This window comes from Chrysemys picta, chromosome 3 (genome assembly GCF_011386835.1).
Source record: "Chrysemys picta bellii isolate R12L10 chromosome 3, ASM1138683v2, whole genome shotgun sequence".
In the NCBI taxonomy this organism is placed as follows: domain Eukaryota; kingdom Metazoa; phylum Chordata; order Testudines; family Emydidae; genus Chrysemys; species Chrysemys picta.
In genome coordinates this window covers 34,061,200-34,078,420 of record NC_088793.1, presented here as the reverse complement: position 1 = coordinate 34,078,420, position 17,221 = coordinate 34,061,200, and the positions used below count along the sequence as shown (strand labels likewise).

Below are 17,221 nucleotides of genomic sequence, written 5' to 3'. Positions count from 1 at the left end.
CCAGCCTGTGTGGTGGGGAGGGAGAGGAGGGTATGTGGTGGCCTCCCCCAGCCTGTGTGATGGGGAGCGAGGTTTGTGTGGTGGGGATGGGCGGTAGGGCATGCAGCAGCCGCCCCCCGCCTGATGCCGGAGGGAGGGCTACCGTGTGGTGGCCTCCCCACTGTCTGTGTGCTGCCGGGGGGAGGGGCGTGCAGCAGCCCCCCCCGTGGGTGACCGGGAGGGAGGGGTGCGGCTGCGGGGAATTTCCTTGTGCGGACGCAGGAGAGAACAACACACGCCAGACGGCGGTGGGGTGTGAGCAGGGCGCTGCCGGTTGCTGAGCAATGTAAGCGGGGTGCCCCCTCCCCTTTCCTCCCCCGGAGCCGCCCGCCCCCCGTCCCCGCCCCGCCATGCCGGACCAGATCTCCGTGTCGGAATTCGTGTCCGAGACCAATGAGGATTACAAGTCGCCCACCGCCTCCAACTTCACCACGCGGATGGCTCAGTGCAGGAACACGGTGGCGGCCATCGAGGAGGTGAGAGCCGGGGGCAGCTCGGGCGGGGAGGGGCTGCAGCGCCCCTCCGGCCTGGCGCCGCGCTCTGCTCGCCGCGGCGGGGAACAAGGCGCTCACCGCTGCCTGCTCGGACTGCCTGGGGAAGCGCCCTTCGGCCGCTCGGAGAAGGGAGCGCCGGGCTGGCCCGGGGCTTACCTCCTCCCTGGACCTCTCTCGGCCGGCGGGGGGGCGCTGTGACTGCCTCCCCCAGCTCCCAAGGGCTCGGCTCCCCTCCGCCGGGAGAGGGGCTGTGGCTCTTTCTCCCCCGGCCCCCAGAGGCCCAGCCCCCTTCCTCGGCATGGGGGCTGTGGCTGTGTCCCCCACACTCCCGGCCCGGGGTCAGGGGGCTGTGTCCCCCTTAGCCTGCCATACAGGGCCTTTTACCTCTCCTCCCCCCGGGTGTGTCTGGCTGCATCCCCCAGCGGTTTGCAACACCCCTCGGGAGGAGAGCTGTGTCTGTCTCATGGAGGGAGGTTTTTTGTTAAAGAAATTTGAAATTCCTCTAGCAAAATCCTTCCTCACCTGAGGGAGACCGTAAAAATTGAGGAGGGAGTCTTTTCCCTCCCCATTCAAAGGAGATTCGGGACAGGTCTGAGCACAGTTAGAACCCATCCTGTCTCTTGTTGTCCCGTGGGTAACAAAATAAAACGTTTCTGCATATTTTGATTGTAGTAGCAGCCTCTCTGAACTAACTTGTGAACAAAATAATCTCGTTTGGTATGTAGAGTAATTTGTTCCATCAATTGATATACTGTGTGTCTGTTTGGTTTTGCTTATTTTGCAGTATGCTTATGTTAAAAAATCAATTAAATTTTTAAACAAAAATCTTGAGACTCACTAGGTTTGAAGTGTCCCTCCCCACAAAAAATGCCACACGCTATCAATTATATAAGTATCTTAAATATGTGAACAAAACAGAGCATTTGTTGTTTAAATGCCTTTTTCAAGATTTTCCTGATTTGCCAGTCCCTAAACCCTTGACTTTGAATTCAAAATAATTTGCATGGGAGGAATTACTGTTTTCTCCTGAAGTAATTTTGTCCTCCACACAAACTTTACTCTTAAATGCCTGTATTTAGTTATACCTTTTAAAGCAGATTTTAAGGTTAGCAATTAAATATCAATGGCAATGTTTTTCAGAAAATTTAATTAATATATGGAGATATCCTATCTCCTAGAACTGGAAGGGACCCTGAAAGGTCATCGAGTCCAGCCCCCTGCCTTCACTTGCAGGACCAAGTATTGATTTTGCCTGAGATCCATAAGTGGCCCCATCAAGGATTGAACTCACAATCCTGGGTTTAGCAGGCCAATGCTCAAACCACTGAGCTATCCCTCCCCCATTTATACATGCGAAGACCTTTTTTTCTGCCGAAATTTACTAAACACAAATGAACAGTGAAATTATTTAGGTCTAAAGCAAGTTATTGTAAATAGTGTTGTCAGATATCCTGATTTTATCACAAGTCTCATGATATTTTATTTATATGTATTTTTAAAAGCCAAATCTTTTGGTACTATATGATTATGTGAGAATCTCAACTGTAAATTTTTTAAAGAGTGAATTTCTAGCCTTCCCAATTGTTGAGGAAAAAACTTGAAAATGTGACCCCTTAAAGATAAGAAGGCAAGTAAAAAGAATCCAACATATATTATTTTTTAAGAAGTCATGATTTTTAAGACAATCTCAGTGCCGGGGGTCCCAAATTCATGACTTTAGCATGTGTAGTTGGCTGTACTGATGTACTCATTTGGGGGGGGCGGGGCGGCTGACGAGAATGAACTAACGATGTTCTTGAAAACTTCACTGTTACTTACAATCAGGAGAATGCAGCACATATAAACTTGAACATGTTTGGTTCCTATCTTATTTAATCTGACTATCAGTTGTTTGTTTTGAGGTCAGACCAATGTTACATTGCTGGTTGGTTTCAAAGAAACACAATCAGTATGTTATATCTCAATTTGCATCTTTAGCGGTTGCAGGTATGTGACAAATCTTTTTTAGAAAAACCTGGCAAAATGGCCATGAAAACTTACTAGCTCAGGCAAAAAATGTGCTCATCTATTCTGTATGATAATGAATACAATCAATATTTTACAGGTCTGTCAAAAATGCTTAGCCAGGGTGAATAGAATTTTACAAGGCTGCATTAGAGGTTGTATTGGCAGTCACTCTGCTTATTCACTGTCATTAATTTCTTTAGCAATTTTGGCAAAACATCAGCAATAGGTTGTTCCTACTGAGATCCTGAAATTATTTAATTAAATGGAGTACTCCTTTTAAAAAAAAAGTCTCAAGAATTAAAGGACATTATTCATAGGTTTAAATCTATAAAATCTGGGTTCATATTCAATTTTTTGATATTCACATCCTTCATGCTTGGTGGTCTATTGGTTTTTCAGGTTAAAGATGTTGCTTTGGTAAAAAGCTGTCTATACGTTGCCTAATAGAGAAAACAACACTTTTTTCTAGAGGTTTGATAGAAGCTAGTATATCAGCTTGACGCAAAAGAACGCTTAATAAATCTTATAGTTGAAAAGGTAAAGTAAATGTGACAAATGTGTTCTGATTGCACTAACACAGATACCACAGATTTGAAACCTCAGTATATGTTTTCAGTGTGTAATGTGCTAACTAAACTACAACATAAAGTATGGTACTAAAATCTAGGAAATCTGGTTATGTACCTGTGTAAAGTTTAAGAATGTAGTGTTTGAAATGGGGGATGGTAAAAGGAATACTGTTCAGACTACTGGGTAGTGTTTGGATTTCAGCTAATAAATGGACACGAAAGAACTAGTTTGCTAACTGAACACTTACAAAACTGGTGGATTATAGAATAGTTGTGATTCCATCTTAGTCTTATCTGCTAATTATCTGATTTTAAACTTCATTAATGACTGAGCCTTCCCTTTAAAAGTGTCTTTTGAAAGTGAGGTGGGAGCAGTTTTCTAGCTTCTGCCAGTGAGTAGATCAGAAAAAATGCTGGACAGTTTGCAGAAATCATTAAACTGAAAGCCTGCTCCCCTTTTTACTTCCCTTCCGGACTATTTGTATTGTGTTGTTTGAGTACCAGAATCTGATCAGTGTTTGCTGCTGCTAGTAGAAAGAGAATCAGGAAAGGTCTGTTCTTGGAACAGACAAAAATGTCAGTATTGTTGTACAAGATACGTGATTCCACCATTTCTGCAATTTTTTCATTCTTAGGACGCTGTCCTGAGAGGTGCTGAGCATCTGCAGCTCCCATTGAAATGAATTTGCAAGTGTGCAGAACTGCTGAGGATCAGGCACTTTATATCGTACTTTCTAATCTTTGCATATGTAGTAATAAGTAAGTTTAAACAAGTTTCAAATTAGTGTCTGCTAGCTCAGCTCAGGGTCATATGTTTGGGGGAGGAGATGTTCAAAATCAGTAATCTAGTTTAAAAAAAGATTAACATTTGTAAGCTTACTATTTCTAGTATAGGTTCCAGATGCCCATATTGTAGCAGGGCCTACAAATGTGAAATTACTTTTTAATGCTGTGCACATTGAGTAGCAAAAGCCTGACTTTACCATTGCTTTTGCTAAAAACACGTTTTTCTTCTTTACATTGTGACTTTAATAATAATAATAAAAAAGACCCATAAACTGTAGTGAATTCTGTGAGATGCCACTAATCATGGGGGTCATGAAAAATTTTAAAGAAATTGTTATTCCATAAACTCATTTAGTGATGGATGGAATCCATGTATGTGTTTTGTGAATGGATTGAAGAAAAAGTTGTATAGTAAAGGCTGGTACTGAAATCCGAAAGAACCAAATACTTATTTTTTATTATTTATTATGGTAGTGCTTAGGGACCAAGTGAGAACCGGGCCCCATTGTGCTAGAGGCTTTACACACAGAACAGTAGATAGTCCCTGCTCCAGAAAGCTTTCAATCTAAATGAGTGCAGTAAGTGCTCCAAGTGCAAGGCGTACTTCTTCAACCTTGCTTTCTCTAATTTATAAACATGTAGCAACATGCATATCACTAACAAACAAACAAAACCCTACCAAAACAAAATACTCTACTGCACATACAATTCTCCTCCTGGGGAGAGGATGGGAGAATAGTCCACACATGGTAGTTGTTAATTACGTCAATTAATGCGCAGCTGGAAGATGCTCAGATACTGTGTGATGAGCACAGTAAAAAAAAAAAAACTATAGAAAACAAGTAGAACAAACTGAGGGTAGAGAAAAGTAGCATAACACATAAGCAGTGAACAATGTGAGGTGGCAAATGTTACATCAGTTACATGGATTTTTATTTAAAAAATAAAACTTATGGTTGTGTGTGCATGCATACACAAATTCCTGGATCGTGGAGTTTAAAATCTGAGAAATTAGCATGGTAAACACTACATAAAAGGCAGAATTACAAGCCATGATTTATCTATGATAGGAGTGTTCTATTTCATAGAGTGCAGAATATTTTAATTAATTTTATTTTTGTTTCTTTAAATCGCTTGTTGGATTATTGCTGATGGACTATATGAATTAAAGAAATGAGTTTTAGCGGTGGCTGGTAGTATCAAGCCCCTACGTCTACTTTAGCCTCAGAACTAAAATTAAATAGTGGTGTGGGTATTGATTTTTTTTTTATCTCCACCATTTCCTCTTAAAGTTTGGTTCTAGTCTAAAAATGGCATTGTGGAGATTCCATGATTATTGTGTCTCAATGATTCCATAACTGCCAGCCCCGCAACCTCACTCTGGGTGCTCTCAGTCACAATATGTTTTTTTTCCTTGTTATCCCGCATAATAAAGGTTTTGCAGACCAAAATTGAGTTGTAATGTCTGAATTGTATGATCTATGGCAACCCCACTGCTTTCAGTGGGTTTGGAGAGGTGTAACTGATTGAAACTTGGTAAATAACAGTAATGCACAAAAAGGAATAGAATTCAGGTTGCTTTCTCTTAGCTGTTGAAGCTTTGGATGACTAATGAGTAAAAAGCAGTAAAAATTTGTCAGTAAAGAGACATGACTCTGAATACACATGCAATATCTTTATGATGTCTATTTTTATTTGTAAGCTCTTTGGAGTGGGGACTGGAAACCTGTCTTTTTATATCTCTTTGAAGAGCCTACACACTTTTGGGAGCTGTATAAATAATCGGAGTGAGAAGGAGCCATTTTCTACTATTGTTTAGAGTATAAGAATATTTGCATCTCTTGATGCATTGTGGAAAATTTTAAAATCTTAATTTTTGTAATATTTAGTTTTTAATAAAAACATATTCGCGCACACTATGCTTTTCCTTTCAAAACATATTTGTGCATTTTCTCCCCTTATTACTGGATATAGCTTCATAAATTCATCATATTTTTAAATGCTTCTCTTCTGTAGTTAAACCTCTGACATTGTCATCTGACGTTACTGGGGAAAATCATCATGATACAAACAGGAATAAGTCTTCAAATAGCAGTGTTTATTTTGGGGGCAGGAGGTCACGAAGGAATAAGCTGGAGTAATGTATGAAGTCTTCTGGCTAAATGCTAGGACTTCATCTGGAGCTGTGTCAGAGGACGGAATTTAGCCCTTAAATATAGACTGAAAACCTTTTGTAGTGTGGAGGATGTTTTAGGTAGTTAAACTTAATAGGTCATCTAGGTTCACTATGAAACTTGTTTTGGTGGGACATTGTCCCACCAGTGATACTAAACTCTCCACCATCAACCTTACCATCTCCGTCTCTCCCCCTCTCATCCCCTCCATCTCCCCAAAAGTAGGGAGGTGTATAATTTCCAGAGAATCATGCTGCAACTTGATTCAGCCCATCCCCATCTCTCTTGCGACTTCTCAGTGGCAGAATTAGCTTTTCTAGACTCAATATATTTTTTGTTTTCAACTAACATGAGCAGATGTCTAATTCTTCATCTTCATTTTTCTCTTTTTTCTCTTCCTACCATGTTGTTATTGGTGGTAGTATTAATGGGAGCCCTAGTCATTGACAAGGACTCCATTGTGCTATGTACTGTATAAACATAGAACAAAAAGTCAGTTGCGGTCCCAAAGAGCTTACAGTCTAAGTGTAAGACAGGAGACAGCAGATGGATACAAACAGATGGGTGAATCCAAGGAAATAATGAGTCAACAAGAGTTGACATCTCAAAAGTGAGTGAGGGATGATAGGTGGGGTGGGGATGAGAGTTGAAAGTGAAGACAAATAGCTTCTGTTTGATGTGATAAAGAAGGGGGAGCCAGTCAGGGGTTGTGAAGGGAGGGGTGACATGGTCAAAGTGACAAGCTAGAAAAATGATCTTCGTAGCAGCACTCTGAATAGATGTGAGTGGGGTAAGGTTGCATTTGTCAAGGCTGGAGAAAATGATTTTGTAATTGAGAATCAAGATGAGGAGAGTCTGGATGAGAGTTTTTAGTTGTTTAGATGGATAGGAAAGGCCACATCTTAGAGATGTTATGCAAAAAAAAATCTGCAACATTTGGCCTGGATGTGAGGACCTAAAAAGAAGTCTGAGTCGAAGATGATGCCCAGGTTGCAGGTCAGAGTGACAGACAGGCTGATGGTGTTATCTAGAGTAATTGAGAAAGGCAGTAGTGAGGAGGGATTGGGAAAGCTAAAACACAGCTTTTAATCTATGTTGCACTTGAGCTGATGGCTAGACACTTACAGGGAGATGTCAGAGAGACAGGCTGAGAGATTAATTTGTACAGGAGACCGGTCTGGAGTAATGAGGTAGACCTGTGAGTTGTCAGTACAGAGATGGTAGTTGAATCTGTGTTTGCACATGAGGTTGTTGAGGGAGAAGAGATGGGGATCAAGGACAGAGCCCTTGAGGAACCTCCACAGAAAGTTTGAGGGGGATTAGGAGGATCCTCTGAAGAACATGGCTGAAGAAGCAGTTAGGGAGGTAGGGATACCTAGGAGAGGACAGAGTCACAGAAGCCAAGTAAGAACAAGGTTTCAAGAAGAAGATAGTAATTGACGGTTTGAAAGGTGGTTGACAGGTGAAAGAGGTTAAGGATGGAGTACTGGTTCTGACCTTTGGCTAGGTGAGAATGGTTTCAGTGGCATTTAAGTGTCAAAAACTGGATTGGACAGGGTCTAGGATGGAATTGGGGGAGAGAGACTCCAGACAGTGATTGTAGAGAGCATGTTCAATTATCTTCGAGATGGGGCAGTGGTTGAAGAGGAAAATTGTGGGGGTGTGAGGTTTAAAAAAAAAAAAAGAGTAAGGAAGTGGATGAGAGTGTGTGTGAGAGAGAAATCAGGAAATGTGGTGGGATCACTGGGAAAGTGGCGGGGGGTCAGAGGAGAGAAGAAGAGAGTTGTAGGATGGCAAGGGGAGAAGGAAGGCAAGCTGAGGGGAGGGGAAAAGTCATATAATATTTTATCTGTTTTATTTTGGAAGTAATTGGTGAGATCCTTGGCAGAGAGAGAAATGGAAGCGGGAGGAGGGGAGGGTTTGAGGAGTGAGTCAAAGGTGGTGAAAAGGGAGCTGGGATTGTGAGTGTGGGATTCAGTTAATTTGAGTAGTAGTTATTTAGCTAGCAAGATGGCAGAACTGGAGGAGAAGAGAGAGAATTTGTAGAAGAGGAAGGCAGCCTGGTCACAAGACTTCTGCCAGAGACTTTCCGTAACACTAGAGTAAGCAGCTGAAGCAGATGTTGGGGATGAGTCAGGGCAGAGGGTTGATAGGGGGAAAAGAGACAAAGGTGGAGGAGAGTGAAGTATGGAGAGAATCAACAACCACGTTAAGAGAGGAGTGAGCTGTGAGCACGAGAAGTCATCAACACTGATGGACTGGAAGTCATGGAAAAGCAGAATGCTGGTGTATGAGACTGGGGATGGGGTGGGGAGCTGACGGGTGGTGCTGAAAGAGACCAGGTGGGTGTTAGATAAGAGAAACTTGCTATAGAGAGAAAATAGAGCAATGCTCGGTGGAGACCAAAGTTAAGAGATTGGCCCTTTTGGTGAGTGGGAGAGTTGAACCAAGGCTGCAGGTGAAATGAAGAGATGAGAGTGAGGAAATGTGCAACTAAGGAGTCTGATGGGTCACCAGCATGGAAATTGAAGACTCTGTGGATGAGTGTGGGAGAATGTGAGACGAGAGGGCCAAGATTGAAATCGAAGATAGAGGCTGACGGGGTGGAGTTGGATGGACAGTGGATGACAGCAACATGGAGGAAGAGAGACAAATTTGAAGCAGTGCTCTTCAGAAGAGGAGAGAGTGGGAAGAGGGGGTGTAACAGGGTCCATATCGGCCCCTGTCCTCTTCCCTGCAGAAATGGCACAGATTTCACCAAGTGTGCTCTCAGTGAAACTTTATTTCAATTCAATTCCCCTTCATCAATATCACCACATTTCCCCCTATTTACAATATTTATTGAGCTTTAGGCTCTCCTGGCAGAACCTGAGGGGAACAGAGGTCTCCCTACTCTGAAGCTGCTGTATGACTAGACTCAGCTAGCCCTGTTCCTCCTCCTCTCTTTCCCCCAGCACTTCCTTTCTGTGCCTCTTTTATCAGCCCTTGGCTGATGGGGGCCAATTGAGTTCTTATTCCACCCAGCCCTCCAGCCTGATCATATAATTACCTGCAATCAGCTTCTCTTGGGGCACTAAGTGACCCGATTGCAGACTCAATTCCTGTTCCTCCAGAACCTTCTTTTAAGGTTCTGGCTTCATTTTCCCCCATACCTCTTTATCCATGCACACCCCGTCCGTGACCCTACAAAGTCATGAGACTTCGTCAACCTCCTCCTGGCGTTGGCCGAAGTATGCATCTGTAACATCAGGAGGAGGATGCTGAATGAGCGGATGTTCTGCGACTGTGAGGCCTATTGCCATTCCTCCCTTGGCTCATGTATCTGGGCAGAGTTCCTCTGGGTGGCATCCGCTGGGTCCCTAGACACCTTTGAGGAGCAGTGGGTGCTGTCCGGGATTCTCTGCTCGGTGTCCTGCTCTGGATCCCTGATTTTGTACCTGTGACCCTCACTCCTGACCGTTATTCCTCAGTTGTCCCCTGTAACTGTTTGATTCCCGGGTCCAGTAGCTCTTCCCCTTAGGTGGGGGGTGGGGGCTTTCAGATGCGGGCAGGCTTGTGCCTGCCTGCCTCACGGCTTTTTGATAGGTACTCACTCCCTGCACTCTGTCACAGGGGGAGAGAGGGGTTGGAAGCTTCAGGAACAGCAGAGAAGTTCAATATCCACATCACAGTGTGATCCAGTTTGAGGAGTGTGAGAGAGGGCAGTTATCGGAGCAGTGTCAAATAAAGGGACCCAGATCTCTGTGAGAGCCAAGAGCTGGAGAGAGCAAGGTATGAATCGTGGATGGTTGTGATCTTTTAGAGATGGAGAGGACATTCCAGAGCCAGCAAGAGAAGGGTAGGAGGGAGCAGGGAAGGAGGAGGATGGGTGTGAGGTTAGGAATGTGGATATGAGAGGGGTGGGGATGGAGGGAGGGCCAGGATTGGGCCACATGTCAGCAGAGGTGAGGAGAAGTAGGCAGAGGAGGGTGTGGATGTGGCATCTGGATTTGGGCTAGTGGGAAGATGGGGGAGAAAGAGGAGCAGATGGAGCTGGTGGTAATAAGGATGGAGAAATGGAGCCAGAGGAGGACAGATGCTAAAATGCAAAAATGGGGTGTGGTGAGAGCCATATGCGAGTGGCAAATGGACAGGGTTACTAAAAAGAAAAACAGAGTATGAAAAGTGCTGTGAAGGTGCACTTGCAACAGTTTCCCCTACTACGCAGCTAGATGTTCTTCATTTGCTAGTTTTCCCCATTTGCCTTTTTAGTGATAGATACAAGGGACCAAATTCTGCCTCGGAATTAGTGGGTACCATTCCTTTGAGGTCATTGACGTTGCGCCTGATTTGATCTTCTGCGAGTGCCAAATGCTAGAAACATTAGCAGCATTAATTATCATGATTAATATGGGTACTGCATGTAGTAATCTAGGCGGGGACAACACAATATACTGTCTGATAACAGTAGAGATGTAAAAATCATTCAGTGTAAGGTTTGGAATGAAGGCAATGTAGCACGGTGAAACAAGGCCCCAAATTAAATGACCATCCAAAAATTACATTAAAAGTACACTGTGCGCTTGACTTTGGAACCAAAAGTTAAAGAAATGCCAGACTTAAAGTTGCCCATGAAACCTTTTTATTAACATGGGCAAAACAATGTATTTTCCCCTAACATTTCTTGGAAATAAATTACCCATTTTTGCTGAAATTTTCCACAAAATTGAGCCTGAGGCAGACACAAAGCATGGAAAACTTCAGCCCAAATGGCTTAAATTTGGCAAAGTTATAAGTAACTGAAAACGGGGGCTTATGATGGGTAGTGTTCTTCAACCTTAAGTACTAGTGTCATTGTCTGTGCTGAATATAATACAATTTTGTGTCCAGACCACTGTAACTGATATCATAATCTGCATCATGATATTTGTATTATAATTGTTTTATATCTAATGTCTGATGACATATCATGCAAGCTTTGCACTAATGTTTTATGATTGAACATAACCAGTTTATGGAACTGTTTTGTTGTTGTTTGTTTTTTAAATCTATTTTCTGGGAGCTGACTGTGCTTGGCCTTCCACAAAAATGTGAGGAAACTAGATGGCCCTGCCCTCAGACTTCACCTTTTATTATATTTGTATATTACAGATTAATTCTGGAGATTTAAAAATTAGTTATTTTTAGGAGGCAGTGGCAAGGGTCCTTAAGATTATTTTTTAATTGCACTTCCTGATCTTAGAAGTAGGAGAATAAGGGGGTCGGGAGTATGAGTTGCAGGAGGGATTGAGGGGCATGCAGGGGAATCGGGATTCAGGGAGAGTGCTTGAAGGAGGGTGCAGTGAAACTTCAGATGCAGAAGGGAGGCTGAGGGAGTACGGGGTAATAGGTGGCACAGGGAAAATGCAAAGGAAACTATTCTGGAAAGGGAGGGAAAATTTGGGATTTGTGCAGGGGCCAGGAGACAGTGGTGGAACATGGAGGGAGAAAGTGAGTGGGTGAGAAGACTTGGTGTGGGAGGGAGGGAGATAGGGAAGTGAGAGAGAAAGTATAGTGATAGGGGAGGGAAATGAAAAGAGAGAGAATAGCAGCTCCTCATCCCAAGGTATAGGAGAGCGCAGTGAGAACCAGTGAGGAGGCTACCTTTCATTTATTCAGAGTGGGAGGTTTGAGGAGGGAGTTGGCCAGACTTTTAACTGGTGTGTATATTTGAAAATTATTTTATTTGGGGGGGACAGACATTGACTTATTGGCAGAGAAGTGGAGATGTGGCAATATAAATTAAATAGGTGTGTGGCATTGGAGGTTGGGTAAGTGGTGCTGGACTTTTTCATCCAGACTAGTAGACTTTGGCCTGGTCTATTCTATAGAGGTAGGTCGACATAAGGCAACTTAAGTTGACCTAAATATGTAAGTGTCTACAGTAGAATGGTGTTCCTGCTGATGTAAGTCGCCAACTGCGTCAACCTAATAACTCCTCCTCTGTGAGAGATGTAGCACTTTGGTCGATGTATTTAGGGGTGACGCAGTGTTTGTGTAGACACTGAATTACTTGCATCACCTGTTGGCTGATAGCCCAGAGCACTGACACGGAGACTGATAGCTCGGATCTCTTCTGCTGCTTCCCGATGAGGGATTGGGGAGGAAGGAGAGCCCAAGCCTGGCAGTTGCCAGTTGGGCTCTCCTCCCCCCTCTTTGGGACGTGGCTGGGCTTGGGATCTCCTTCTCCTTGCCCCAATTCCTCACTGGGAGGTGTCAGCGGGGCTCCTGGCTATCAGCCCTGGCAGCGGACCTCACAGCAGCTCTCCCCCTGCCATGGGCTGACCACCTGAGCCCTAGAAACTCAGTTTCACAGCAGGGAGCCTACAAGCTGTGAAATTGATTTTTTCATAAAAATGGCCATACTGGATCAGACCAAAGGTCTATCTAGCCCAGTATCCTGTCTTCCAACAGTGGCCAATGCCAGGTGCTTCAGAGGGAATGAACAGCAGATAATCAAGTGATCCATCCCCTGTCACCCATTCCCAGCTTCTGTCAAACAGAGGCTAGGGACACCATCACTGCCCATCCTGGCTAATAGCCATTGATGGACCTGTCCTCCATGAATTTATCTAGTTCTTTTTTAACCTTGTCATAGTCTTGGCCTTCACAACATCCTCTGGCAAAGAGTTCCACAGGTTGACTGTGTGTTGTGTGAAGAAATACTTCCTTTTGTTTGTTTTAAACCTGCAGCCTATTATTTTCATTTGGTGGCCCCTAGTTCTTGTGTTATGAGAAGGAGTAAATAGCACTTCCTTATTTACTTTCTCCACACCAGTCATGATTTTATAGACTTCTTTCATATCTCCCCTTAGTCGTCTCTTTTCCAAGCTAAAAAGTCCCAGTTTTATTAATCTCTTTTCATACGGAAGCTGTTCCATACCCCTGATTATTTTTGTTGCCCTTTTCTGAACCTTTTCCAATTCCAATATATCTTTTTTGAGATGGGGCGACCACATCTACACGCAGTATTCAAGATGTGGGTGTACCATGGATTTATATAGTGGCAATCTGATGTTTTCTGTTTTCTTATCTGTCCTTTTCTTAATGATTCCTAACATTCTATTAGCTTTTTTGACTGCCACTGCAGATTGAGTGAATGTTTTCAGAGAACTATCCATAAATGATTCCACAATCTCTTTCTTGAGTTGTAACAGCTAATTTAGACCCCATCATTTTATATGTATAGTTGGGATTATGTTTTCCAATGTGCATTACTTTGCATTTATCAACATTGGCCAATAAAATGGCAGATAAAATTCAATCACCCAGTTTTGAGAGATCCTTCTGTGGCTCTTCGCAGTCTGCCTTAACTATCTTGAGTAATTTTGTATCATCTGCAAATTTTGTCACCTCACTGTTTACCCCTTTTTCCAGATCATTTATGAATATGTTGAATAGGACCGGTCCCAGTACAGGCCCGTAGGGGACACAATTATTTACCTCTCTCCATTCTGAAAACTGACCTTTTATTCCTACCCTTTGTTTCCTATCTTTTAACCAGTTAGTGATCCCTGAGAGGACCTTCCTTCTTATCCCATGACAGCCTACTTTGCTTGAGAGCCTTTGGTGAGGGACCTTGTCAAAGGCTTTCTGAAAATCTAAGCACACTATACCCACTGGATTCCCCCTTGTACATATGCTTATTGACTTCTTCCCACCCCGCCGCCACCCCCAAAGAATTCTTGTAGATTGGTGAGGCATGGTTTCCCTTTTAAAAAAACCATGTTGACTCTTCCCTAACAAATCATGTTCATCTATGTATCTGATAATTCTGTCCTTTACTATAGTTTCAACCAATTTTCCCGGTATTGAAGTTAGGCTTACTGGCCTGTAATTGCAAAGATCACCTCTGAAGCCTTTTTAAAAAATTTGCGTCACATTAGCTATCCTCCAGTCATCTGGTACAGAAGCTGATTTAAATGGTAGATTATATACCATAGTTAGTAGTTCTGCAATTTCACATTTGAATTCCTTCAGAACTACAGGGTGAATGCTATCTGGTGCTGGTGACTTTTTACTATTTAGTTTATCAATTTCTTCTAAAACCTCCTCTAATGACACCTCAATCTGGGACAGTTCCTCAGAATTGTCACCTAAAAAGAATGGCTCAGGTTTGGGATTCTCCCTGATATCCTCAGCTGTGAAGACCAATGCAAAGAATTCATTTAGTTTCTCTGCAATGGCCTTATCCTGGAGTGCTCCTGTAGCATCTCGATCGTCCAGTGGCCCCACTGGTTGTTTAGCAGGCTTCCTGCTTCTGATGTACTTAAACTTTTTTTGCTATTACTTTTTGAGTCTTTGGCTAGCTGTTGTTAAAATTCTTTTTTGGCCTTCCCAATTATATTTTTACACTTCATTTGCCAGGATTTATGCTCCTTTCTATTTTCTTCACTAGGATTTAACTTCCACTTTTTAAAGGATGCCTTTTTGCCTCTCACTGTTTCTTTTACTTTGTTGTTTAGCGACGGTGGCACTTTTTTGGTTCTCTTACTATGTTTTTTAATTTGGGGTATACATTTAAGTTGAGCCTCTATTATGATGTCTTCAAAAAGTTTCCATGCAGCTTGCAGGGATTTTACTTTTTGCACTGTACCTTTCAGTTTCTGTTTAATTAACTTCCTTGTTTTTGTGTAGTTCCCTTTTCTGAAATTAAATGCTACGGTGGTGGGCTGCTGTGGTGTTTTCCACACCACAGGGATGTTAAATTTAATTATATTATGGTCACTATTACTAAGCGGTCCAGCTATATTCACCTCTTGGAGCTGATCCTGTGCTCCTCTTAGGACTAAGTCAAAAATTGCCTCTCCTCTTGTGGGTTTCAGGACTAGCTGCTCCAAGAAGCGGTCATTTAAGGTGTCAAGAAACTTTATCTCTGCATCCCATCCTGCGGTGACATGTACCCAGTCATATGGGGATAGTTGAAATCCCCCATTATTATTGAGTTTTTTATTTTTATAGTCTCTTTCATCTCCCTGAGCATTTCACAGTCACTATCACCATCCTGGTCAGGTGGTCGGTAGTGTATCTCTACTGCTATATTCTTATTATTTAAGCATGGAATTACTATCCATAGAGATTCTGTGGTACAGTTTGGTTCATTTAAGATTTTTACTTCATTTGACTCTGTTTTCTTTCACATATAGTATTACTCCCCCACCAGCATTTTCTTGTCAGTTTCACGGCTGCTATTATTTCACATTTGGTCTCTGGCTCCAGCTGTCAGCCCCAGAGATGCCAGCTGCGAGCCCTAAATGGGGCTGACAGATCTGGAGTGGGGAGTCGGAGTCTCCAGCTGTGAGCCTCCTGCTGGCTGACAGCCAGAGCCAGAGAGGAAATGTGAAATAATAGCAGTGTGAAACTGACCAGAATGTCAATTTCACTTCTGGTAGTCTACCTGCTGTGAAATTGAGCTGCTTGCTGGGGTCACAGCTCTGATGTGAGTCCTGGGGTGGGCTCCAGCTATGAGCCTTGCGTGGCTGTCAGTGCCTCACATTCCAGCTGTCAGTGCCCCACTTTAGTAAGTGAAAGCGCTCCTGGTGATGATGTGCACCACTGGCTGCAGGAGGGTAGTGTGGAGACCAACAGCCGATTTAATTACTGAGGTGACTATAGGTCGACCTAATGTGGTAACCTAATTTTGTAGTCTAGAGAGGCCCTCACTCCTCAAGTGAGTAGGTGCTGAGGAAATTTTTCAAATTCTGTGTCTTTGTGCATACTTATTGATTCTTTCAGTTACACAAAAATGTTTACCATGGAATATTTGTGCTATATGGCTAAATCTTACAAATCTATCTCTTAGCTGTTATGGATTTTCATGTAAACTTTCTCAGTTATGTTATCAATTGTAGCATCTAAGTTTAAAAAAGGCAGGAGTTAAGAGTGAAGGCTGAAACTCTGTTTTTAAGCCACAGTGTTGTCTAGGGGTGGAATTGCAATATTTTATATAAAACCACCTAGTCTTCATAGGCCCTTCTTTTACCCGAGTAAAGATCAGATTATCAGTATAATTTCAGCCTGAAATCTATAATTCTGTCTAGCATTGTGTTAAGTGTGTATTTGAATACCTCAAAGCAGCAGACATGATTATAATTGAAGAAATCAATTTTATGTTCCTGAAAGCTTTGTTGTACATTCAGATGGCATAGAGTGAAATAAGGAAGTCCTGAAGCTAAGTGAACTTTCATATGGCTTGGTCTCTGGTGCTATAAATTCATGTCCGTTGGTAGTGAAGACTTTCTGACAAAATACAGTTCTAGTGAAATTTCTAATCTATTTTAAAGGAGGCTATTTAGGAAACAAATGCATTTGCTAATCATTTTAAGCCCTTGCAATCAAACAGAATTACCTTTTGAACAAAGGCATACAAGTGGAAATTTCCTTAGCACATGCTACGTAGAACCTGTTCCATTGTCAGCTACAAGGCGTGCAGTGTAGAATTTTGCAATGCATATATGAAATATATATTTTATCAATTTGTTTTTCCTTTACAGTATTGTAGGTGTATGTTACAAAACAATAAAAATTGAAAATGAAGTTTTCCCACGCCTTGAGCTCTGTGTAGACTTGATATTAGCAATGCTGAAGGGACTGGTTTAGAATCAAAGAAGCAATGAAATTGTTAAATATTCTGTAAGCTGCATTTTGTTTTGCTTGCGTCACTGTAATGTTTAACCATATTGTTCTTGATTATATCATAATGTGGACAACATGCTTCCCTCATCTATATTCTCAATTGCTTTAATATTATTAAATGTGTAAGTAGTTCAGTGCCTTCTAGCTATCTTAGGTATCTATTTCAGGTACTTAACATTCTGTTCTGATGGGCATCATATGAGCACCACACAATCTATAATGTATTTATCCTCACAGCATTCCTGTGAGGTGTGGAAGTAGTTTATTGCCTTTTTATTGGTAGGAAACTGAGGCACAGAGAGGCTAAGTGAGTTGCCTGAGGACGCACTGCAGGAAAAACAGATTTGATTTTGTAATAGTAGTATATATTATCCCTCAAGTGGATGGCAGATGGACAACATGGTTTCAGAGTTGCTGTAGAATATACAAATAATTACAGGGGATAAAAAAATCATTTGCCCGTTCTGTAATGGCCTGGGGGAAGCTTTCTGGGGGAGCA

General features: G+C 42.5%; 1 protein-coding gene across 5 annotated transcripts in view; it reads left to right on the top strand.

Annotated features, from left to right (window-relative positions):
* The first annotated feature begins 230 nt into the window (after positions 1-230).
* Positions 231-17,221, top strand: part of ASAP2 (ArfGAP with SH3 domain, ankyrin repeat and PH domain 2) — a 163,725-nt gene continuing 146,734 nt past the window's right edge. For 3 of the 5 annotated variants that reach the window (XM_008179899.4, XM_008179896.4, XM_065590134.1), the window contains exon 1: positions 231-515. In XM_008179899.4, coding sequence (XP_008178121.1) covers positions 390-515 — 126 coding nt within the window. In that variant the 5' untranslated portion in view covers positions 231-389. Of the gene's footprint in view, positions 516-3,744; positions 3,869-17,221 lie in introns of those variants that run through there. The other 2 variants (XM_065590132.1, XM_065590133.1) reach the window with 2 other exon arrangements.